The sequence below is a fragment of the Miniopterus natalensis genome, chromosome 21 (assembly GCF_054644295.1).
Source record: "Miniopterus natalensis isolate mMinNat1 chromosome 21, mMinNat1.hap1, whole genome shotgun sequence".
In the NCBI taxonomy this organism is placed as follows: domain Eukaryota; kingdom Metazoa; phylum Chordata; class Mammalia; order Chiroptera; family Miniopteridae; genus Miniopterus; species Miniopterus natalensis.
In genome coordinates this window covers 12,115,207-12,142,724 of record NC_142101.1, presented here as the reverse complement: position 1 = coordinate 12,142,724, position 27,518 = coordinate 12,115,207, and the positions used below count along the sequence as shown (strand labels likewise).

Here is a 27,518-nt window from a genome sequence, read left to right as displayed (position 1 = left end):
ACAGTGAACGCTGAATCCTTTCTTCCTAAGTTCAAGAGTAAGGTAAGGATATCTACCCTCATGACACCTATTCAACACTGTACTAGAGGTCCAAACTAGTGCAGTAAGTCAAGATAAAGAAATAAAAGGTATAAAATCTGGAAAGTGAAAAGGAAACTAAGCTGTCTCTATTCTCAAACAATGATTGCTTACTTAGAAAAAGCAGCAACCAAAATCAACAAAAAACTAAAGTAAATTTAGAAAATAAAGTCAGACACAAAAATCAGTGATGTTATCTACATATTAGCAGAATACTATTTGAATATAAAATTGTTTTAAATATCACTTACCATAGCATAAAATATAAAGTACTTAGAACTAAATTTAAGAAAATGTGAACAAGACCTGTATACTACAGTAACAAAACATTCTTAAGAAAAATTAGAACAGACCTTAAAAAATAAAGACAAATACCTTATTCATGGACTAACAAGTAGATTCAACATTAAGATGTCAAACCGCCCAAAACTGACCTATAAACTGAATGCAAACTCAATTTCAATACCAGTAGACTTTGATGGAAACTGACACACTGATCCTAAAATTTATACAATAATGCAAAAGTCCTAGAACAGCTAAAACAATTTGAAAAAGAACAAAGTAGGAGGACGTACACTCACACTTCATTACATACTCTCAACTTTATAATATAAAGCTACACAAATCAAGATAATGCGGTATGGCATTAGGACAGACAAAGAGATCAATGAACCAGAACAGAAAGAGCAGAAATAGACCAACATTTACACAGTCAACTGATTTTTTGGACAAAGATGCTCAAGTAATTTAGTAGAGGGAAACAGACTTTTCAACAAATGCTGCTGAAACAACTGGATACCCACATTTTAAAAAATGAGAACATATACTTCATAAAGGAAGATATAAGAATGGTGAGTATACAATATAAATTCAAATAATGCAATTTAAGACTATGATGTTCTATTATTACACACCCACTAGAATGGCTAAAATTACAACGACAAACAACAAAAAATATTGCTGGAACTAGTAAGAATGTAAAATGGTACAACCCCACTGGAGAAGGTTTGCCAGTTTTTTTTTAAATTTAAACATGACCTACAATTCAACACAGCAGTTCCAACCCTAGGTATTTAGCCAAGGAGAATGAAAACATATTTCAAAAAAACGCATATAAGCTTTATTCCTAATAGCCAAAAAAACAGAAACAACCCAAATATTCATCAACAAAATGGATTGTGATATATTAATAAAACAGTATACTACTCAGCAATAAAAAGGAAGTAGTAACATATTTGACCACAAGGATGGATCTCGCAAACATTATTCTGAGAGAAAGAAGCTGGACACAAGAGTATATGATATAATTCCATCTATATGAAATTTTCAAACAGGCAAAACTAACCCACAATTAGAATTTAGAACAGTGGTTGCCACTTGATGGAAATTATGTGGAACTGACTGAGAAGGGAGCCTCCTGGGAATGTAAATGTTCTACATCTTGATAAAGGTGAATTCATTTGTCAAAACTCATGAAATTATACATACACATGTAGTGTATTTCAACATATATAAGATTTACCTCAAAAGATGTAAACAACTAACCAAAAAAAAAAAAAGCCTTCCTAGTGTAGATGACTTCACTAGTGAATTCTTTCAGGCAGTTAAAGAAAGAAATAATATCAATCTTACACAAATTCTTACAGAAAATTGAGAAAGCAGCAACAATTCCCAAATTGTCTTATAAGCTAATAAGCATATTGTGCAAAAAAATAAGGAAATTATAAGAGGTCAGTTAAAGGTCCATCTTGCTCACACACATAAACAAAACAATCGTAACGAAACAACAAATCAAATTCAACCATATATTTAAAGGATGCACATGAACAATTAGACTTGTGTAATAATGCAATATTGGTATATTTAAAAATTAATGTAATTCCCACACTAACCAAATATAGATGTTAAAGCATATCATCAGAACAGAAAAAATTAGATATAGAAAAAGCTTTTGATAAAGTTACCTCCTAAGCATGATAAGCTCTCAACAGACTACGAGTAGAAGGAAAACTTTCTTAACCTAAAAAAGAGTAACACATATTCTACTTAACAGTAAACACACCACGAGGTTATGGAAAGCTGAAACTAAGAGGATGGAATAAGATGTTTAATGCAAATACTAATTTAAAAAAGAGCTAGAATCACTTTATTAATATCAGAATAAAAAAAATTTCACTCAAAAACATTACTCAGAGATAACAAGGATCATTTAATTATTATAAAAGAGTTAATCACCAGGAAGATATAACAATTGTATTTCTTATCAGTGAAAACTAAAAAAATAATAAATAATAAATCCTTTCTCAGGAAATGACATATCAAGCAGAGAAAAGAAAAGGTAAGAATGTGGAAGATTTAGACAAAATTAATGAATTTGACCTAATATTTATAGAACACCACACAGCAAATTTCAAAGGATTGAAACCACAGTTTATGTTCTCTGACTGCTTTGAAATTACATTATAACTCAGTAATAGAAATAACTAGAAAACCCTCCAAATATTTAGAAATTGAGCAATAAACTTCTAAAGATAAAAAAAAATCCCATTTAAAATGTAAAATAGTTTTGAGCAAAACAATAAAAATATGGCATTTCAAGCATTTCTGCTATTCTAATAAAATAACAAAGAATATCACATACCTAGAAATAAATCTGCTGAAAGATGTAGAAGTCCTCTCTATAAAATTAAAACTATAAAACATCACTGAGATAAATTTACAAAGCCCTAAATAAATGGAGGAATATACCATGATCAAAGATTGGCTGACTCAATATTGTTAAGATTTCAATTATGTACAAAATGACTCTAGTTTCAGTGCAATCCTAATAAAAATTCCAACGGATGTGTGGGTGTGAGCGTGGGTTTTCAAGAGTAAGTAGACCCCTGGTTGGTGTGTGGTTGAGCATCATTCTCTGCACCGATGTTTCTCTCTTTCTCCCTCTCCCTTTCTCTCTCTAAAATCAATTAAAAAAAAAATATATATATATATATATTTTAAAAAGTAAGTAGAAACTGAAACACTGATTCTAAAATTATAAAAATATAAAGGGCCAAGAAATGAGGAGGAAAGGAAGAAGTCAGAGTACACACACTACCAGGTACATACACTATCAAGACAATGTAGAGTAATTTAAGATGGTGTCCTATTGGCACAAAGACAGACAAAAAGACCAGTGGAACAGGTAGTCCAGAAACATACTCAAACTTACAATGACATATGAAGAATAGAAATATCTTGGGGGGAGAAATTCCATGTAGAAGTATTTCATTCAAAACTTTAATATATTTTCTGATCAATCATATCAATTGCAACAGGGTAAATAATATTTCAGTTAAAATTTTTCAGACAGTATAAAATAGCTTCCAAAACAATTGGCAGACCTTCTATAAATTCTTTCCCTTACCTCTCCAAAAGCTCCTCGACCAATCACCTTTAGTATCTCAAAGTCTTCTCTATGTAATCGCATCTGTTTCACTTTAGAAGTAAATGGTTTAGCTGAAACAAAAAGCAACAATTACTTTCTTAATGAAATGTGATGCAAATTAACATAAATAATGGTATTTCTTAAATAAAAATTCAAGTTATGATTAAGAATTAAGCAAAAGTATTTAATAATTTCATCAGACTATATTGAGAATAGATTTCATTTCCATAAGGAAACAATATATTTCCTTTATTTCTTATATATGAATTATATTTTGAAGAAAAAAATCTATAAACACCAAATAGCATATGAAATAATGCAAAATAACAAATGAGACCAGTTTGTTCTCATGTTAAATATTCTGTGTATTCTAACTTTCAACGCTAGATATATATTTTAACACAAAGGTCCAAAAGTAAAGGTCCAAAATTTCATGGCACCAGAGAGAGTGTCAGCTATTCCTACCAAATAAATTAATAATTCTTTCACATTAATTTATTTATCCTTTTAACATACCTTTAGCAAGAGTTCACGCTATACAAAGCCATGATGGAAATCACTGGAGTTTAAAACAAGTATGGTATCTTCCTTCAAGAAGTTCTGTCTTCAGGAAAGACAGACAGTATACACACTGCATAGTAACAATGTGATTAAGTTTCTAATAGAGGTAAACATAAAGTGCTTTCGAATCAGTGAAAATAGAACACTATCTTATATGAACCCTAACACTTAACAGAAGAAGTAACATAGGAATTGGAACTTGAGTACTAAGTAAATTTTGCAACTTTGTCTAGTTTGCAGGGTAGACATTATCCTATTAACTATAAGGGATAAACTGACATTCTTTAAAATTATAAAATCAATTCTATGTTCTGCTTCCTCGAAGAGAAATTTAGACCTATTTCCTGTCCTCCCCTCATGTTCCTCACCTTCTAAAATCTTTAGTAATATGCCATATTAAGAGAATGAAAGAGAAAAACCAAGTCTTCTTCACAGAGACTGTAATCAAATAAGAGGGAAATCTTATTACATATCTCCTAATAGAATTCTCAAACATCAAGTGAACCTCTACAAATTTTGATAACATACCAAGACATAAAACTACCTCCAACAAAATTCAAAGTACTGGGAACATAAAAACCAAACTATATGAATACAGTGCAATTAATGCAATTGTAAATCAATAACAGAATTATCACCAGAAAACCCATAAGCTATGAAATCCAAACACAATTTCAAAGAAGAAATTAGTAAGATAATTATAAAATGTTCATAAATTAGTAAGATAGCTATCAAATATTCAAAATAATAAAACTACTAACACAACTTCTAGGATAGAGCCTACACCAGTATTTACCAAAACAAGAAAAAGAGCCTTCTATATTTATATTGAGAAAGAAGGAAGGCTGAAAATTAAGGTGTTAAACACAGCATAAAATATTAAACCAAAAGAATAAACTCAAAGTATAAGGAAGAAAATACAAATATAAGAAACAAATAAAATTAATTTGAACATAAGCATTTATACAAAGGTTCCACAGGCCCCAAGGATGGTTCATTGAAAAGACTAATAAAAGAAAAAGGAAGATTATTTTTAAAAAAAATCAATACTGGGAATATGAAATTGTACAAAACTACAGATGGTGCTGAGGTTAAAAAGAAAATATAAAAAACAACTTATGCAAGTAAATCTGAAAATGTAGAAGTGAACAAATTCCTGAAAAGTGATTTTTTTTTAAATTGAAAAAATGAGCTGTCTAATAAATAAGTTGAATCAGTAGTCAAAATCTTCCACACACAAAACTACACTAATCCTGAACAGCTTTACAAGCAAGTTCAACCAAACACATAAGAGGTAACGCCCACACTAAACCAAACTTTCCAAATAATAAACAGAGGAAAAGCTCTTTTCATCCTAACCTCATACCAAAAATAGTCTTGCTCATGAATGTATAGATGTAAAAAGTCTCATCAAAATATTATCTAACTAATCAAGTAATTTATAAATAAAATAATATAATCGAGTTGGGTTTATCCCAAGAATGCAAGGTTATTTTAATTAGAAAACTGATTAACCTAAATCACCACATAAACAGATTGAAGAAAAATATCTCAAAAATATATTTACTATAAGCACCGTTCAGTAAAATTAAACAACCATCCATGCTATTTTTAAAAACCATACATTTAACAAATGAGAAATACAAGAAAATTTCCAGGGCCTGATAAATGATAGCTATAACCGCAGCAGCAGCCAAAGAGCAAGCATAACACTTAAAGGTAAAATGTTAAAAAATTCTCTTTAAGGTCAGGAAACAAACAAGGATGACTTCTATTAAAATAATTATCACTTTTACTTAACATTATAATGATGGATCCAAGCAAGTACAGTAACTAAAGATATAAAAAACACAGGAAGAAAAGAAAGAAAACTGGAATGGTATTTTACACCATATATAGTCATTCCAGGTTGTTTAAAAAACAATATATAGGACATTACTTTACGTTAGAGAAATTTTTTTAATCAAGATAAAGTATAAGAATAATAAATTTGACTATGTAAAATTAAGGATTTTTTTCATCAAAAAGCACCATAAAGGCAAGACACTAATTAGGAGCATTTAATTGTGACATAACTGAACATGGATTAGTATCCAGAATATATGTTGATCTCCTACTAAATCAATTTAAAAGAAAAAAAGCAAGGCAATAGAAAAATGGAGCATGAAAGGCATTTCATAGAGAAGAAAATACAAATGGCCCATAAACATATCAAAAGATACCCAACCTCACTAGCAATCAAAGAAATGCACCAAAAACCACAATGACATACAATTTCACACTCATCTAATTGGCAAAATTTTAAAGTCAATAATACCAAATGTTGGCAAGAATATCTTGTCGATTGCTAGTGGGAATGTAAATTAACACAACCACTTTATTTAAGTTCGCCATTTACCTATTTCAACTGAATGTGTGCATATCCTACAACCCAGAGATTCCACCTTAGATAACAGCATCTAGAGAAACTCTTGCATATGGGAACCGGAAGACATGTGTTATTCAGCATTATCCCCATAATCATGAAAACCTGAAAACAAATGTCCATCTAATGAAGATGAATAAGTAAACTGTGATTCAGTAATACCATCACGTAATATATGGACGTGAAAATAAATGAACTATTATTACTTTAATCAACATGGATAAATCCCAAAAAGTACTTGTAAAAGCAGTCACAGAAAATACAGTGTGACTTATTTACACCTAGTTTAAAAATAAGCAAAAGTACACAATATATTCTATAGGAATACTTATAAAAATGATAACACTATAAAGAAAAGCAAGCCAATTTCATGGTGGTAATTTATTCTTGAGGAAAAAGGGACAGAAACACAGGGGTTTCTGAGATCCTGTTAATTCTTAAACTGGATCAAATGGTACAGGGATGTTAATTTTATTATCGTTCTTTGAACTGTACAAAAAAGTTTTAGGCATTCTTTTATACACATAAATTCACATGGAACATTTTTAATGAAAATTTTAAAACCTGTATAATCAGAATGGATCTATACTCAATTTAATGAAAATGGTTAGCTCAAAATTTTACTTATTTGGCCAGAACTTTTTCACAATATTCTTTCAAATCTGAGAAACTATGGGTGTTCTTACTAAACATGACAATATAACTTTAATTTCAGAGATCAAGTTAGATGAAAACAATTGATCATGAAAAAATTAACTGTGAACAACTTTAGAAATATGAGAAACCATTACTAATATTATTATTCACCAAAAAAAAAGTTCTTTGAAGACATATTCCTGAGAAGAATAAATAATAAATGACTGGTTGATTATAGCTCCTTCAACCCACTACATGAAACAAGCAACTTGATCCCTCAAGTGAGATGATAATCTTACTGATAATTACATAGTTTAAAACCATTTCTACTCACACTTCTAAGCAGCTCTGCTCAAAAGTTTCTCACTATTCTACTTGTCCTTATGACCCTACCTTGGCTACAAGAGGGGACATACCTGGTGGCCTCTCACTCTTACTTCTGATTGCAACTAATCTAACTGACATTGCTATAAACTCGGAGGTATCCACCTCTAACAAAGAATCTAAAACAGGCCAAAGGATGTAACTGAAGCAGATCTCATTAAATGTCTCTATCAACTTAACTCGATCTTTGCCTCCCTTATCTTCACGACAACCACAAAATGTGTCCGATTCCTTGGATTAGTTACTCACTATCTGCTCAAAGATTACTGAGATACTGGAGTTAGCGGAAGTGAGCAGGCAAAGATCTTAAAACAACAATTACAGATGTGCTCAGGGAAAGAGAATCAATCAATAGTCTATATTTATTTTTTTAAAGGAACTGAATGGAAGTTCTAGAATTGGATGTGCTTCAAAGCAAAATGTAAATGAGGAAAGAACCCATGAACTTGAAAATATACCCATAGAAATAAACAATCTAAAGAAAAAAACACTTAAGAATGGAGTCTCAGACACTGTGAGGCAACATCAAAGTTACCGGTAACCAAAATCTTAGAAGATGACAGAGAAAATGGGGCAGAAAATATTTGAAGAAATAGTGACCAAAAGTATCCAAATTTGGTAAAAGACAAATACAGATTCAAGAAAGTCATGGAATCTCAAGCAGGAAAAAACACTAAGAAAATCTCACATACACAGTATATCAGGGAATTAGGAGCTGTCTTCTCAGTCTGAAAAACCTGAGTTCCAAACCTAACTATAATTGAATGGCTATGTAATGTAGGATATGTTTCTTAACCTATTACATATGTTTATAATATGACAAAAGTGAAAAAGTAGTTTGGTCACTTCATCTATTACTTAACCACTTCTGCTCAATTAGACTTTGGGGAGGAAAAGAAAATTTAACAAAATGATTCTAAGGTCATCCATAAGAATGTAGAGAATAGCCAAGAAACACTTAAAAAGAAATACAAAGGATCTTACCTTACAAGCTATTAAAACATGCTTTAAAAGAATCAGTTCAAACATAGGTAGATTTAAAAAACAAACTATGTATACCATAAGTGTAATAGAATACAATAATTTTATGTTCTTGGGATAAGGAAACACTTTTCTATCAGGAGGCCAAAAGCAAAAGCCTGAAAGAAAAAGACAGAAAGATTTAACAAAGTTTGAAAGTTATATATTTTTTGAATACTGTATTAAAGTTTAAAATTAAAATAAACTACAAACAGGGAGAATATTTGTAAGCTATGATGGTCAAAAGGTTGCTATCCCTAAAATTCAAAGAGTTCTTACAATGTAGTAAGAAAAAAGAGCACTATAATAGAAAATGGAGCAAATGTGTAATAATTTTTAAATATAAATTGATTTAAAAGACATTTAAAAGCTTTAAATGAAGTATATCAGGGAATTAAGAGCTGTCTTCTCAGTCTGAAAAACCTGAGTTTCAAACCTAACTATTATTGAATAGCTGTGTAATGTAGGATAAGTTTCTTAATCTATCTAATTCTTAGTTTTTTATGGAGACAAAACTATTTAACTCAAAGGTACTGGTAAGAAAAACACTTTATAAGGAGATGAGATGAAAACTTCAAACAGGCAAGACCTCGCTATAAGGTGATCGAGGAAAATGAGTTCAACTTAAAATTGAAAGGATGATAAACACTGGAGACGTCAGAAGAATGTCTTAGCCTGCTAAAACGTTTGGGGTGGGAGACAGGTGGTGCACATACATCTGTCCGTGGTCCTGAACCCCCATTAACTGTTAGGGCATAGCTCATTAATTGTGGAACATTGAAAACACATTCAGAGCCCCCTAGGAATTCTCCAGAAGGTAAGTAAGCACAATGGAGAACAAGGGAAAAGGCATAAATGACCAAAGCTTTTGAAACAGCGTAGTCACAGAGAGAGGACCAGTTGGGGTGGGGGAACTTGCTTTTACAGATTTCAAATACACACATATGTAAAAAGAGGGGAAGGGGAGGAGGGGGAGGAAGGGAACAAGGAGGTGGAGGGGAAGAAGAAAAGAAGGAAGAGATTTCCCCCACTGTGATTTTGTGACAAAAAGTGTTATAGAAAGTTTATAAAATTAGATACGCTTGGGTTTGTAGCAATTCTGTTTTTCTGATAAAAAGGCATTAATATATGGTGGTAAAAGTCAATAATATATGGTGCAGAAGGGGTGTAAGAAGAAAGAGAGGGGAACCCAATGGCCAATTATCTACTAAAATTCTCCCCCTCTCCCACACCTTACAATAGCTATGACCCAGAAGGAGATATTTGATTCAAGCTATCCCAATCAGATCTCTCCCTCCCAATTAAAAGAAAATGAGATTATGAGTCACAAAAGAAGATCCTTGGGAGAAGCATAAAAGACAACGCTTTGATAACTTACATGTGGAAGTTTCAATTGGATAACCTCCAAAAAAAAGGGGAGAAAAGAAAGAGTGTGTGTCATCCAAACAAGAACAGGGAAGTTAGTTCAGAAAAATATACTGAATTAATCTAAAAGATAGTGAAAACATATGAAAAAATAAATACAGTAAGAGTTTAAAAAAGGGGTGGAGCCCAGCTGGGCGTGGCTCAGCGGTTGAGCGTCGACCTAGGATCTAGGCAATCAGGGTTCGATTCCCGGTCAGGGCACATGCCCGGGTTGCGGGCTTGATCAATGACTCTCTCATCATTGATATTTCTATCTCTCTCTCCCCCTCTCCTTTCCTCTCTCTGAAATCAATAAAGATATATTAAATAAATAAATAAATAAATAAATAAATAAATAAATAAATAAATAAATAAAGGGGTGGATGGCTGCCCGGCTGGCCGTGGCTCAGCGGTTGAGCGTCGACCTAGGATCCAGACGATTGGGGTTCAATTCCCCGTCAGGGCACATGCCTGGGTTGCAGGCTTGATCAATGACTCTCTCATCATTGATGTTTCTCTCTCTCTCTCCCCCTCTCCTTTCCTCTCTCTGAAATCAATAAAGATATATTTAAAAAAAAAAAAAAGGGGGGGTGGATGGGAGAAGTAAGTCCAAACAAATCTCTACTTGCAATAAATGTAAATGGCCTGCATACTACAGTTAAAATACAAAGACTTCACACTGAGGGAGAAAACTCCAGTTATATGCTTTTAAAAAAACAAAAAACACAATACAGAAAGAACAAAAAATAAAAAATAAAAAAGATAAACTAGACAAATAACCAAAAATAAAGCTACACTTTTTTATATCAATAAGAGAAAAAGGAGGGAACTCTAAGGCAAAATCCTCACTAGAGATGATGATTGTGATTACATAAAAGGAACAATTCATCAGGAAAATACAGTAACTCTACACCGTATGTACTTAATTAATCTAGCCTCAAAGTATATAACATGCAAAAACTGACACTGTTATATGGAAAAATTGGCAAATACCCCATCAAGATAGGTAACTTAAATACACATTCTGAGTAATTGATAGGTGAAGCAGATAAAAATCTGAACAATCTAAATAACAAGTTGGGTCTAGTGGACACAGATACAACAACTGCAGAAGAAACATTAGAAATTAAAACATACCTCTAAATAACTCACAGTTCAAAAATAAAATAGAAATAGGAAATTAGAAAGTATTTAAAACAGAATAGTAAAATAAAAATAGAAAAAAATCAACATTACAAAATATTGGTTCACAAGATTGACACATCTCTAAAAAGATCAAGAAAAGAGAAGACATAAATGTACACAATTACTGATGCTGAGATTCAACAGAAATTTATTATTTTAACAAATTTATGCCAATAAATTTTAAAATTAAGTGAGCAAATTCCTGTAAAAACTCAGCTTGTCAAATGAAACAAAGAATAATAGAAAACTTAATCTTGTATTTCATAAGAAATTGAACCCCTATTTAATAGTTTTATGGAAAATAAATCTCAGAGAAAATAAATACAGATACTATATAATTTATTTCCAGAAAGAAAACTCCAGGATAAGACAGATTTGTCACTGAATTCTTCCAAACTTTCAAATATCTAAGGTAGAAATGATACCAGCATTATATGAGAGAATACTTTCCAACTTGTTTTATGAGGCCAGCATATTCTTGTTACCAAATCCTTCTACAGACAACGTAAAAAAACTATCTTGTGTACACAATGCAAACGATCATTATCAAAACACTAGTAAATCAAGTTCAGTAGTATATGTCCCATTACAATTAAATTGGGTTTAATCCAGGAATGCAAGATGTACTCAATATCCAAACTTCGATGTTAATCACTACATTTATGGAACAAAGATGAAAAGTCGTATGATTATCTCAACAAATGCAAATAAATGATAAAAGTCAATCTTTACTTGTAATAAAGTAACAAAAAACTTAAAACCTCTTAGAAAACTCAGAATAGATATACTAGATAACACTGTTGAGTGTTTTTTAAAGTAACTTCTAAAGTCAATATTGTCAGGGACAAGATTCAAAGCTGGGCCACTCAGATTGAGTCTATAACCCAGCCTTTTTCTACAAACACTATAGAAGTGGTCATGACATATTTTTGTTCACATACTGTCTCTACAAAGATTTTGGAAAAATGTACTCCCTTGAACAGTTTTAAATTATAGTTCAAATATTTAATTATAGGTTTAATGGTTGTAAATGATGTAATTTCCAACATATTGCATATGTGCTTTAAATAGAATTCCATCCCCAAAACCTGGAATTTATAAAAATTTATGGGAAGTGTCTACCATATAATCTAATGGCAAAGTCTGTTCCCACTGTCAAATGAGTCAGCAAAAATAAGACTTTTTTCTGTTAGAAAAAATCTGACCTTAATTTTTAATTCAAATGAATGTGTTATTACATAGCCCAGTATCGACCGTTTTGCTTCAGAGTTTTCAGAAAGATAGATGATAGAGCTTTGCCACTAGTTTGTAAGCTAGTGAAATAGAACACCTGCTTCGATACTTTTTATAGAAGCTCTTTTTGTTTTGCCCTCCCCTGGGGAGATACGCATTTTCAAACAGTCCCTTTTGTTTTGCACTCAGGAGATTTTCACAACCCACAGCAATGCACCACAGCAAGATTTGAGACAGGTAAGAAATATGCCTTTATTTGATAAAGTTGGAGGTGGGCAACTGTGAAATGGGAGTGGAAAAAGAAAGTTAACAAGCTTCAGAGTGTCCTCAGTTGGTTTTCAGAAGAGAATTCTTAGTGAAGTTGAGAACCTGGAATTTGATTCCCATAAAACTACATGTGCGTCGTGTCCCTGGGAAGTCGTTTGTGTTTTTATCCCCACCAAAGGATATTTCTTCACTGATTTTCAGGGACAGAGGAAGGGAGGAGAGAGAAAGGAACATCAGTGTAAGAGACACATGGATTGACTCCCAAATGTGCCCCAACCAGGGCCAGGGATCGAAATGCAGCGATGTACGTGCCCTTGACCGGGAATGTAACCCAAGACCCTTCACTCCACAGGCTGACACTCTAACCACTGAGCAACAGGCCAGGGCTTGGTAAGTCTTCATGCATGGTACAGATAGCTCGATTTGAAGACTACTACACTAGATTATCATAATCCTGAGCTTTAGTAGGCATTTTTAAAAAGTAAAATTGACAATTTATATTTTAACAAAAATTTTTAATCTGATTTTAGTTCATTGACTCTGGGGTGTAAATGAATGATGATACCTTAAAAATGAACTCCATCCTGCCCGGGCCAGTATGGCTCAGTTGGTTGGGGATCATCCCATGAACCAAAAAAGGTTGGTGGTTCCATTCCTGGTCAGGGAACAAGCCTACCCCACCCACACCCCAGGTAGGGGGTATGCAGGAGGCAGCTGTAAATGTTTCTCTTTCTCCCTCTCTCTTCCTCTCTCTCTAAAAATCAATAAAAATGTCTATTTTTAAAATGGACTCCATCCTGGAGGCTGTTTTCAAACAGAGATTGTCTGCAGTATGTGAGGAGGATTGTCTTAGCTGGGGATCATTTTCTTGGCCCTCCCTCACTTCTCACTCTAAGATACACTTGCTGGCAATGGATCTCGGCACAGCAATTCAGGATGTCCGAACTGTCCCTCAGGACCAGAACTGCCTCTGAGGTTCTCTGGGACAGACTTGCTGCTACTAGTGGCCAGTGTTCCATTAGTAGCTGTCCAGTGCCTAGTCCATAGACCTGATACAGTGCCAGGCCTACTGCCTGCCCCCTCACCACATTCTCCCAAATTCCAGTCCTCCATACCCCAAAACAATATGGCACGTGTGAGCATGGAGAACCCAGGCCAAACCAAACTGGGAAAGTCAGTCTGGTGCCCTATCAAAATTCCTTTAATGCTGCAGTCAAAAAAAAAATTTTTTTTTTTCCCCAGAAATCCTTTTAACCATTAGAACTCTTTTTCCTTAATTGCTGCTCTGGTTTTTGCCCAGAACCAGGTGGAGGTTGGCAGGTAGGTTCAGAGCCCTAGTCCCTCAGACTCCCTTTTTATCCCTACTTCCCATCCCAGACATGCTGGGGGAACTCCAGGGCTTCTTAGAACACAGCTCTCAAAGGTCTCACTAGGACAAGTAGTTCCTCAACCTTGGGACAGAAGCGGCCAGCCAGCCACGGGTCACCAGCCTCGTACCAGCCCTTGTGATTCTGGAGGACCTTGGGCTCCTGTTCTGAATCCCAAGGTCCAGTAGGCATGAAGCCCTCAAAATCTGCCATCCCAGGACCCCCAGAAGCAGCCCAGAGCTCACAGGCCTGCCCACCTCCAGCTGGTGAGTCTCCTGTAGCAGATACTAAGCCAGGGTGAGTGAGACATTCAGGCCCTGCCCTGAGCACCCTCTACCCAGAGTTAGAGCTTTAACAAGTGTTCCAAGTCTGACAACTGAGAGTTTGAGAACAAAGCCTGGGCAGATAAAAGGAGTAGGATAGAGCACTGTCCAGAGACTCAGGAGACCTGAACTTCTGCTCTCGCCCAGACAGGAATTCACAAATAACCCAGGGCTAGACACACCCTTAATAAAAAAAAGCGAGGGAGAACGTACTGGTTTTGGTAAAACCAGAGCAATCAGTCAGAAAAAGAGTTCTGCTGATAAAGAGTAAATAAGTAAATACTGCTTAGGAATGCAATATTAGTATTCTTAAGGGGAGAACAGCAATTTTCTGAATTTTTTTTTTAAAATGTATTTTTAGTGATTTCAGAGAGAGGAAGGGAGAGGGAGAGACAGAAACATCAGTGAGAGAGAGTCATTGATCAGCTGCCTCCTGCATGCCCGCCACTGGGGATCGGGCCCGCAACACAGGCATGTGCTCTGACTGGGAATCGAACCTCTATCTCCTGGATCCTAGGTCGATGCTCAACTGCTGAGCCACACCGGCCAGGCTGCAAATTATCATTTTTAATAATAGGTTCAGAGCTCTAGCCCCCCAGCCTCCTAGTGAAGCACCTAAACTGGGAGTGGTCTTGGGGACCCTGACACACACATCTCTCATTAAATTTCCAATAATCCCAATACCTACCAGTACTCTCAGCAGATTACTTTGTTTTTAAACATTATTGAAATAGAAGCAATTAGAAGTGAACTGCTTTATCTTCCCACCACAAAATCTGCCAGCTTACCTGTATCTATAACCTTGTCCTCTGCCTATTAAAAAAAAAAAAAGCAAGTGCCCTGCTCCCATCAAAGCCCAACCCTTGTATTTATGTTCCCTAAATGTCTTTCTCCTGTTGGATCATTTGCATCAACCATAATGTTCCCTCATACTTAAAACCCCATGTTCTCCTCTAACTACCACCAAATTTCTTTATTCCCATCACACTGGACCCTCTTTAAAGAGCGATCTATGTGGCTTCTGCTCGCTTCCATTTGCTCCTCAACTGACTCCATCTGGACTCCTGCCTGCATGTAGCTACATTCACAACATGTGACATTCCTTTCTTCTGAAACATATTTTGCTTCCTGACAATCTTCTAGTTTTCTTCTACGTCACTGGCCACGCTCCATTTCTGCCTCCACTCTTCAAGCTCTAAATTCTGGAGGCCTCAAGAGTCAATTCTTAGCCCTTCTCTCTTCCAACTGGCACATTTTCTTTAAGAAATCTCATCTAGTCCCATGGCTTTACCTATAAGCTGATGAATCTGCAATTTATATCTTCAGTCCTACCCTACCCAATAACTAATATATGTTCAGGTTTGTACATCAACCGCCTACTATCTCAAACTTAACATGTCCAAAAAAGAATTCTTAATTCTCACTCCACCCACAGTCCTCCCCATCATAAAATGCTATCTCAGTGGTGGCAGTACAGCTGAGTAATTGCAGCTAAGAGTGTGTGCTCTAACATCAAATGATTTGGATCTTGACACCACCACTTATTAGCTATGAGAATGCAGACCTGTGCTTCAGCTTCGTCATCTGTGAAACAGGAATATTGCTACCTTCTTTAGATGATGACTCAATGAGGCAGTCCATGAAAACTGCACAGTGCCTGACACACAGTAAATAATAAATATTAGCTGTTGTCATTCATCTGGCTCCTCAGGCCAAAAACATGGACTTCATCCTGTGACCAACCAATCTAAATTACCACCCAAAACACTGTCATGTCACATGCTTATTTTCTTTATAATTGTTACCAATATCTGAAATAATCCTATTTATTTACATGGTGATTTCGTGACTCTCCCAAATCATGATGCAAGCTTCACAATAACAGACACCCTGCCTGTCTTGTTCATTATTGTATCTCCAGAAACTGGCACCTACCACAAAGAAGGCGTATAAAGTAAATATTTGTTAAAATGAATTAATGCATATACTAACAAAACATTCTATCATAACAGAAGACTACAAATCTTAAGGCTAGTTACGCTTTGATAGAAAGCAATTTCCAAGTCTCCTTACTTTAAAAACAAATACATATTCAGTGGCTTCCCAATGGCTACAGAATCAAATTCAAATTATGTAATAAGCCAGCTGAAATGAAATGCCCCAATTAATCATTCCAACCATATTTCCCACTATTCCCTCACTCTGCTCCAAGCACATGCCTTTGAGCTTTGCTGCCTCCACACTCTGCCTTCCACTGTTTCCTTCCATCCAGAATGCCCTCTCCTATCTCTCACAAAACATTATCATTTTAGGATTAGGTCAAATGTCTCCTCCATGACCGATTCTTGCCCACTCCCCCCTCTCCTTATCAATAGTAACCTCTCTCCTGTGCCTCTTTTAATACACTTACATTCTGCTTAACTCCTTGAGGACAGGAACCACATGTTGTTAGTCTTTATTGTTCCCACACTCCATTATATACATAATAATTTCCACACCTCCATTAGACTTATATTTATTGTGAACACTAAATATTAATTAAATTGACTTTAAACAGACCTTCTCCTAACCACACCTCTGCAGATATCACTAACAATAAAGATATACTGGAATTTGTGTTAGATATACAATGAGAGATGATCCTTGGTGTAACATATAAAAAGACAATTAATAATCCAAGAAAAGTCAATTGGTTGTCAAATGAACACCATAAACAAATTTTATAGGCATTCAGAGAGGGGTAAGCCAACAAAAGATGGCATGGATGAGAAAAGTATCATTTTAATTACCATTTGCAATTTTAAAATTAAAATTTAATTAGAGGTATCTATAATGCATCCACTGCTCTCTTCTACACAATAACACTGGCTCAGAATACTTAAATCAAAACCACATGAGAAGGCATTACTTAAAGGTGGTTAGGGAAAAGAACACCATAAAACTTTACCGTAGCACTAATAATTCCTAAAGAAAGTGCTATAAATAAATTGTAAACCACAATATCAACTGGAGTGGAGACCATTTGTAGTTTGCCTAGAATTCATTCCCTCTTCTTAAAATCCTAATATTAAGTTTTATCTACTCTTCCTTTACACAGCTCAGGTACCGAGGCAATGACTGGTTCAGGAACAGACATGAGACCTAACATTAAGACTGGAGAAGAGCTCTAGGCGGTTTTGCTCAGTGGTTAGAGTGTCAGCCTGCAGAATGAAGGGTCCCAGATTCGATTCCAGCCAAGTGTACATATCTCAGTTGTAGGCTCGATCCCCAGCCCCAGTCGGAGCCCGTGCGGGAGGCAACCAATCAATGTGAGCATCTCTCTCACATCAATTTTTTTTTCTCTCTCTCCCTCTTCCACTCTCTGTACTTAAGACCTGCTGTACTTAATTGGGATTACCACAGGAACACCGGCAAAACAAGTATGATCACTTAGTCACAACCTCAAGTAATGTAACACAGCAATGGACTCCTGGAGAACACTGTCAGCTTAGCATGCAACAGTCTGAGATGGTGTGACACATTACAGAGGCATGCAGCAAAAAGGCAGAAACAGAAATCCCACTACACTTGCAAATATTATTGTGGTTTTAACTATAAACTCGAGGAAAATCTTTATAAGTATGGAACAGGGAAGAGCTTTATGATAATTATATCTATATTTCAGCTTCACCACATACCCGAGCTTTTAGTCTGGTTTTAAATGTTTCTTAGTTATGATTTTTGGTCAGGGCAAGGCCATAGCTGGCAATACAATCTCAAAATGGGGCGTTAGCCATTGTGGGCTTTTCATAATCTTTTCAAACAAGTATTTTTTAAATCTTAGGACAGAACACTTCTAAATAAATGCCTGATGGCTTTTAATAATATTTGAATCAACTTGAGGCATGCCACTCCCAGTAAACCAGATATTTAAGGATGGAATTCTTATTGTAGGACAACTACACTGCTTTTACAAAGCCCTCAGAAAAAATGGAATGGGGGGAAAAGCTGACAAAATACAACTATAAATCACCAGAAAAGGAAAAATACTAAATCAACTTTCAACCTTTTGGCAAAATAAACTACTACTATAATGTCCATTTTTTACTAATGATGTGAGAGGTTAAATAACTTGCTTAAATTACCCAGCTAATAACCAGAGTCAGTCTGATTCCAAAGGCCCTGATCTTTATCAGTACTGTTGGCTTAGAAAAGGAATATTTCAGGTTGAAGTATTCCACTTATGTAAATTTAATTAAGTTTTATCAAACTGAATAGAGTAAACTGAATAGGTGTTTTTTTCCTCATTGATTAAGCCTACAATGATGTGTAAGCAATTGGAAATAAAACCAGAAGTTATATGATTACACATAAATGAACTCACATGTATTTTTAAAAGATTGTTTTCATCCATAAGCAGTGCAGTTAGAATGGGGGTAAGAGAAATGGTGGTAATGGGGAAGAATTAAAGAGAAAAATAAATATATATCAGGAGAGAAAAAACTAATTTATCCCCCTATAAGTTATTAGTCTTTTAACAAACAAGTTGAATTACCTCTATTATTACTATCTGCCACCCAAATACTAGAAGTTTATAGTAGTCACAGAGTTCTAACTCTTCACACAGTGCTAAAGCAGCACCAATTATATACAGTTTATCTCTTCAATACAAGTATTGTATCTTCTGGTTTCCTGTATACAACAAATAATAAGTGCTGGCACTTAAAACCCATAGCTTCACAGATACAATGTTATAAATAATAGCCATAGCTTCACAGATACAATGTTATAAATAATAGTAAAGTTCCCACACTAGACCAAAAGTCTGAAAGCAACAAATTAGCTACAAACTGTAACCTCAGACAAAATAATACTGAACATTATAATGGATTCTAAAGTTGCCTAAGTCTATGATCTTCTTCACTTAAATATAACAAAGTAATGAATAAAATTGTTTCAGATAAACAATAGTTTTGCAACATGTTACAATTATAGTAACTAAAGCTATGAAGCGAGAATTTCTGTACTTATGAATGCCTATACTAGAAAAGCAAGTTTAATTAGAGCAAGAAAAGGACATAAACAGAAACTTCTCAGTAATTCCAAGGATTTTATAGGTCAACAGCACTGGTTCATTATTATATCTAAGTTCAGTCTGCTTTATAGGGTGCTTTTCCTAAATGTAATTTTCACCAGCATCACTCTTGTGCTACTATGATTAAGTTTATTTTTCAGTTCCTATGACTATCACACAGAAGACAATTAAAAATCCACAACCACTAAGTAAAATATAACTTATTCAGATTTGGATTCTCTAAACCACACAGTATCCCAGTTTCCCTCAAGATTCTCTCTTAGAACCCTGATACAAAGAACAGCAAGACTTCATACTGAAAGAGCATTTCTCAAAGGGTGTTCCATGGAACACTTGCCATCCATCTTCCAGATACTATGCAAAAAAAAAGGTTCCATATGCATATAAACTTTATAATTCTAGGATAACCTACAGTATTTTTAATGTTTAATTTTATTTAAAATAATTCCCCAAATTTATTTAGCTATGTAAACCTTCCCCTCTCCACCCCCACCCCCAAAGCACTTACTAATATCCCATGGATTTCCAGAACACATTTTGAAACCAAGGAGGGGCCTAGAGTGAAGAAGCCCTGATTCCAAAATAGAAGCAAACAGTTCATAGGAAGAACAATTAAGGAAGAAATATTGAGATTGAAAAGTGGGGAGCCAGGTCTTCTGCCTTCTGTTATCATGAAAGCCAAAATGGTGCTCTATTAAAGCAGCAGATAAAGCAGCACTAGAATGGGGGAGGGGTGTTAGACAACAGAGGGCTAGCCATTCCCCACCTATTAATTGGAAAAAAAAAAAAGTGGACACTGTAGAGAAGTATGGAGCATCTAGCTGGGAACAGCAATCCTAGAGCTCAGATCAGCATCAAAGGGGAAGAAAAGGAAATCCCCTAGATCTGGAAAACAGTGACAACAAAAGACAGCCATTCATGTCTGGGATGACCTATACTAATAGAGGGGTCATTCAAAAACCATTATGGAAAGAACTTCTTGACTCATTAAGATATAGTAAAAGCAGCTGAGCAATTCTTAGTCTTAGCTATCGAACTCAAAGTTCCTCTCACTAGCAGTTTCATCAACAACAAGGGATAAGAAAAATCTATGAACTAGCAAATACTTCTCACCTACATCTACTCTAAGAGTTCATGTGGAGTAACTAGAAGATATAACCAAAAAACTATTAGTATGCCTATAGGTCATATGGTTATTCCTCATATTCAAGCTTACACAGTTCTGACAATCAATGGAAGTCAACGTCCAAGAGCCCAAAGCCAGAAAAGGAAAAAGGAAATGAACCATCCAACACAAAGGAGTGAAGTTAATTTCTCTGTCCATTAAGTTCTTCTGAATTAAAATACCCAATCGCCCGGCCGGACATGGCTCAGCGGTTGAGGGTCCACCTAGGATCCAGGCGATTGGGGTTCGACTCCCGGTCAGGGCACATGCCCAGGCTGTGGGCTCGATCCCCAGCAGGGGGCTGCAGGAGGCAGCCGATCAATGACTCTCTCATCACTGATGTTTCTCTCTCTCTTCCTCTCCTTTCCTCTCTCTGAAATCAATAAAGATATATTAAAAAAAAAAAAAAAATACCCAATCCTGTGCAGGTCACACCGAAGTAGCAACTCAGGAAAACAGTATATTTATGCTCATGTTATTCTTCCTCTCCCTCATACCCCCCGCCAAGTATCTTGTCCCTACCTAATCTCCTTCTCTTCCCGTCATTAAATCCATCAGACTGTGCTTTTTGAAAAAAGGACCTATATCTATAACCTTTTCGCTGTTAAACAGTCAACATATTTTACCTTCATCTAGACTAAAACGTTTCAAACTCTTTCGATCCCAATCTACGGTAAGAAATACAAGAAAACACAAGAGTTGTGCCTAATACTACTCTTTCTACGCAGGATGTACTTGATATTTTCTACTCTAGTCTATTTAATTTTTTAAATGTTGGTTGGACTTTCAAACTAACCAAAACCAAGGGGATGAAAAACAATGAGCTGTGCATACAATGTACGGTCAGTAAGTGTGCCAAAGAAAAAAGGTTTGGGAAGAAATTTTTTGACTGCCATAGAATAGCACGATAAAATATTAATTTGTACCAAGTTCAGTTATTTTACCATTAAATAACCTGGGCTTACTATGTAATGTTAATCAAGTCCTAGGAATTATGGGACATTTCATAAAATTTGCAACATATTATGCTATTTGTTTTTGTTTTTACACTGCTATGCTAATGTATGCCTTATATTTCCACATGAAATAAATCCCTAAAATTCTCAAAGTGCTAATTCTGACATCCCTATTCTCACTCATAGAGCAATAGATTCTTAAAAACAGAAAAGAAATGGAAAATAGCCACCACTTACTGAGCATGCTTCTACCAAGTGCCAGTGCTGTTAAATCAAATCACTGTATGTACTTACTATTCTTCTTACAACAGAATATTAGGTGGCTAGTGTAAAGGAAGTAACTGCCAGACTTATATTTCTGATGACATAAAGATCCTTATTGAAGATTTAAATAAAAATAATTTTAATCATCTACATTAAATGAACATGTTGACAATTAGGTATGATTAGTAAACTCTACTCAGGAAAAGCTAATAATGAGGAACAGCAGAAATGAACAAAATAGCCTAGAAAAGATTCAGATCCTTCTCATCAAGCCATCATCACCTCACTTAATTGACCCACACATGAAAAAAATGTGAATAATCTTTAAAACTATGCTAATGAAAGGAAAAGTTTAAACCACAGTACCTGCTGATGTACTCTAGTAACAAGTTTATTAATCAGTCAGACTAGCATGTGTTTGTGTATACACTGAATAAGCTATAAAATTACTCTTACTTAAGGTTAATTTAAATGAAATGTTACAAAGTCCAAGATCCAGAAAGTATCAAGAACCAGTTATCCACATACAGATACCTACAATGTTTCTTTTGTATTGAGTAATACTATCTTACATCTATTTTTTAAGTAAGTTGGTAAAGAATTACCTAAAATTCCAATTTCCCATTTCAAAGTAGAGGGAAACCAAGTCAATGAATAATGAATTTCATTATTCCTAGCAAGTTAGTTTATAACATAAAAGTTATTTTTACTTTTACAGCTCTATAGTAACTTATTCTAGAGTCATACTACTCACATCTAAACTCTGATATAATGAACATACAAACCATTATCATTTCAACAACTTAAAAAAAAAAGGAAACAAAACATAGTCTTTCGAGTCTTATTGGATATAACTGGAAAATATATATTAAATTTAAAAGTGACCTATGGCCTTAAGGAAATCTGATCCCCTTGCTCTACTGCTTATGGGTTTAATCCCCTCTTCCTTTCTGGAGCTCTACTTATCTTCTCCCTCAAGTCATCAGCACCAAGAGCAAGGAGTGCTGTCAAATATATATATCATTTTGAATTGCCAGTTTTCTTAATGTCATGATGCTATAATGAACAAAACATTAACTGTACCAATATAAAAGTGAAATGGACCATAATTAGAAATAAAATGAAAATGATAGAAATAAACTAAGGCAGACAGAATCGTGGCTGACTCCGTTTTCAAAAATAACCTATTATCAGCATAAAAATAAGGAATATCTAGATGACACTTTCGTTAATATAAAGAGCCAAACACAAACACACAGCATATATTACAGAGTATTTAACTACTGCTCTCCTGTTGCAAATATTGAATATTGTAAAACTCAAACTAAAAACTATCACTTTAAGGCAAAACCTAAATTATCAAATTTAACCCCAACAAACAATCACTGTAATTTTCCATTACAACCCCCCCCCCCAAAAAAAAAGGTTAAAAAATTAAATTGAGGTCCAGTCACTATCTGGAAACTTCTTTAATCTAATTGTTTTTATATAATTCTAGACACTGAGAAAAAAATTGGACTTTTCTCCAAAGTGTAGTAATCAATTCATACATGAAGAGCAGCTGACCTATTTTAATACTTAAATTAATTGAAGAGACTGGCATTCTTAAATAACCTAAATTCTCAAATAACTTAAAGATAGTAAATACTATTATTTATGACACATCTCTTGACAGCTTCTCCATTCTTACATTTCTTTTCTTACTCTTTACCCAAACTTCTGTGGTCAATAACTCCCACTTTCGAGACTTCATACTTAAAAATGCCTGAGACTTAACTGACACTGCCTAGCCCCAAAGGTGCAAAATAATGCCTTAAAAATTCTGGTCTGGTTCACTGAAAAACACAATAGAAGTTGACTTGAAAGGCTGTACATTTTTGTCATGTTGTTTGTCTCAAACTTCTAAAAGGACAACACATGAAGCACACTACTAAAACTTAATTTGTTTTACATTGTGAAAAGTCCCTGGTTTGAATTTAAAATACAGTAATAAAGTGTATTTGGCCAAAAACCTACTTGACTTTTTGCTTGTTTGGTTTAAATTAAATATGTACAACAAGAGTTTTTTAAATACATATATAAAAAACAGAGTCCAAGGAAATATATTTGGTGGAAAACATACATCAATTATTCCGATAATACTGCACAGCAAAATCTCTCAGAACATAAAACTACTATGTAAACTCTTAATACCAAAAGGTAATTGAGCATATGGTTTTCTCTTCTGTCATAATTTTAAAATTATATTTACTACTGGTACGTAAAAAGAGTTCTCCCATCATTTTGCAGATGCAAAAGAATAGAGGTTAAATGACAATCATAATCATAGACTAGAGTGAGTTCTTGAACCATAATTCAAGAACTGAAATTCTAACTCTAAAAGTACCAAAAACTTTTCTTTAAATCTCAAAAAAAAACAAAGCACTAAAATATTTCTAAACTTATAAAACATGGGATGTAAAACTATGTTATAAAACATTTTACTTTACACACAAAAATAAGAGACATACAAAACCAGTACCAAAGTCAAAACTGTCTCACTTTTAAGTTAGAAGTCACTTGAAAGATGGTTTAGAATTCTTACATTCCCAGTACAAGTCTGGTATTGTTTCAAATAACCATTCTATTCACATTTATATATATAAATGTAAGCAACCTTGAATGAGTGATTTACCTGGCAAACTAACTTTCAGTAAATTTCAAATATAAAACAAAACAATCACCAATTGACTTTTACTTCAGGAAAATAAAGCCTACTTGGGAACAAAGACATTTTAGTATCAAAACTTTCCAACAAACTAAAATTATTAGCATTACAAAGGTACAAAATACAGTACTACTGAGGCTGCTATCCTTCAAAAGCCAATGTACCAATACAGGTGTGGGTGATGATGTACATGCTTCCAACAGAAAACAGCTGGGCGTTTGAATGGACTTGTAGGTAACATTGGATACAGCTTGAAGGTCACATGGGAGCGCCTGCTCTCATCACTGATCCACATTACAGCTGGTCTTCTAAATCATATCTATATTTATATATACTTAGGAGACAAGACAAAACTCTAACCATTTCAGATATGAATTAAGTGTAGAGAAAAATCAAACTTTCGGGCAGGAGCTGCTCCCAAACATTCTCTCCCAACTACTATCACAAAATTTTTAAACATTTATGTCGTGTCATCTTGCAAACCTGACGATTTATGCAAAGTCCATGCTTAGTAGTTCCTTTGCTTGCACTAAATGGAGATGAAATAAAACCCACTGATAAACTACCTTCAGGTTCCTGTTGACGTAAGATATCTGAATATCTCCTCCCATTGCCAGAGTGATTCCCGAAGTCTGGGAAGGAATGCTGCCAACTAATAAATACCTCTCCACCGAATGTCTGTTACACCACCAGTAATCATCCATTTTTGCCCATTACAGAATTACTCAAAAGCTCTTACTGCTAACCTGAAAACAGAAGTTCTTTCTCGTAAATTCCACATTAATTCGTGACGACTGACTGAGCAGCCTGGTTTGTATTCCAAGGGAAAATATTCACCGAAAACCAGAAAAAAAATGATTGAATGATTGGTGTCTACTCTTTTATTGTATATATATTTAAATATACCATATGTCATGGTAACATATATAATATATTGCATACTATATACCGTATATTACACGTTTATATACTCATTAGAGTTTACTCATGACAACTCTCTGTAACAATTAAATCATAATGCCGAGCTAGAGAGGGTTTTTTTGTTTTTTTTTTAAATACAAACTTACCCCATTCTAGGTATTCAAGAATGTTCTTCTCTCTTCTCAGCGGAGAGTTATTGCATTCGTCGTAGAGGCAGATGAGTATATCCAGCAGCGTTTCCACACTGAAGCACTGCCCATTGGTCTGAGCCGGCCCATCCAAAATAAACTGCTCCAACTGCCTCAAGCGCACTTCTCCAGACATGGTGGCTTCGATTTCTGCTGGTTTTCCTTTCAATTATTATCAACGACTTCTACTATGATCCTTTGAACCTAAATTTTAAAAGGTGTGGTTTTAAAAACAAACCACTTGTTATTCAAACAACCGTCACGCAATGCCGGTGCTGAATTAAACATCCAACGCGCCGGTTCCCCTCGCTTAGCTGAAGCGTCTTCAATTCCGCACATATACATATATTTTGAAGGACAGTTACCATAAAATATACATTTGATACATTTTTAAAGAATACAATTAGGTCGTAGATTTAAATAAAATAATAATTAGAAGTACAACGAACCGGAGAGTCAACACTTCTTTGAAGGGGGGGGGGGGAACAAACGAAAAAAAACACACAGCTCTTCTCCTTCATTCAAAATTCAACTCGTGCAACATAATCCTGAAACGAATCCGGCTGCGTCGTTAATGAATTAAGTCCGATTGGCATCAGCAATTCACTTCCCAGGAAGAAGGAAAACAGAAAGGGGAGGAAAGAGCCAGAATGTATGTAAGGGGGAGGGAAAACCAAAAATTCGGCTGCAAATCCTCCCAACCACCGCTTGGATGATGCATCAGCGGCAATTTCTCCAGCGGGAAGGGAGGGGGCGAGTCCCTGAAGCAGCCCCTCGGCCCGGAGCACGCCAAGTCTTGCCCGGAGGAGGCTTTTTCCTTTCTCCTCCCGAGCTCCTGCTTTTTTAAGGCTTTGCAGTCAGTCCCATTTGCAACGGATTCGATGGGAAACTCTTCATTTTTCTCCCGTCTTCTCCCAGGGGCCTGGCTGGCGGCGCGGCCGGGGCTGCAAACGCGGGCTGCGGGCGGCACCGGGCGCCGGGCTCCGGGAGCAGCGGCTACTTGGCCGCCCGAGCCCGCTCCATGTCGGTGGTCGCTGGTCGGCCGGCTGGGCCGCGCCGGGCAGAGCGCCCGGTCTCCTCACGCCCGCACCGCGGCCGCCCGCCGAGGCTCCCGACGCCCTGGAGAGGGGGTGCTTTTCGGGATTCAAAGGACACGGACGGCAGCAGCTGCGGCGGCGGCGGCGGCGCGAGAGGTTCCAGCAGCTACTTCTCCGCCTTGTTCACACCCCTGGGTTAAGGGCATCTTTCCGCGGCGCGGAGGGAGGCGGCCGAGGCGCCGGAGGAGGGACTGGTGCGGCGGCTGAGGAGAGCGGAGGCTGCCGCAGCCCGGCTCGCAGCCACTCCCTTCCTCTCCCTCCCACCCCTCCCCCGCCTTCCCGGTCTCTCGCGCCCGCGCCCTGGGCTCCGCGAGGCTCCCCCGTCCCCGCCGCACGCACGCAGGCGGAGGCTCGCGCCGAAGTCCGGATCCAATATGGCTGCCCGCGCGCTCACGCCCGCCCTCGCCCCGCCCCCGTCCCGCCCCGCCCCCGCCCGAGCCTGCGGGCCGAGCCGGGTCGGTCTGCGGCCGAGCCAAACGGAGCCGAGGCCCTGGAAGGGGCGCGGGCGGCCGCGCCACCCTGAAGGGAGGGTGGGGACGGCCTCGGCCCGCGAGGCTGCGGCTGCGGCTGCCGCAACGTGGAATGCAGGGATACGGGCGGACTGGGGAGGCCGCGGCGGCGGCGGCAGGACAGGCCGGCGGAGGACCGGGCGCCGGCTGGGAACTGCGCCACCGCCTCGCCGCCCTCCCCGATCGCCGAGGCATCTGGTGTGGCTCGCAAAAGCGGGGCTGCTCCCCGGTCCTCGGGGACACCACCTGCCTGGCACATTTATTAAGGAGGCCCCCCCCGGGGCCGACGGCATTAGGCTCCCGACGGATCTGTAAACGACGGTGCCT

General features: G+C 36.4%; 1 protein-coding gene across 6 annotated transcripts in view; it reads right to left on the bottom strand.

Moving 5' to 3' along the window:
• CDC42BPA (CDC42 binding protein kinase alpha) overlaps positions 1-26,520 on the bottom strand; it is a 145,261-nt gene extending 118,741 nt beyond the window's left edge. For all 6 annotated transcript variants that reach the window (XM_016201428.2, XM_087828890.1, XM_016201421.2 and 3 more), the window contains exons 1-2: positions 25,544-26,520; positions 3,485-3,576 (exon numbers count right to left, since the gene is read on the bottom strand). In XM_016201428.2, the coding sequence (XP_016056914.2) occupies positions 3,485-3,576; positions 25,544-25,721 (270 nt within the window). In that variant the 5' untranslated portion in view covers positions 25,722-26,520. The remainder of the gene's footprint in view (positions 1-3,484; positions 3,577-25,543) is intronic.
• Between the last annotated feature and the right edge of the window lie 998 nt (positions 26,521-27,518).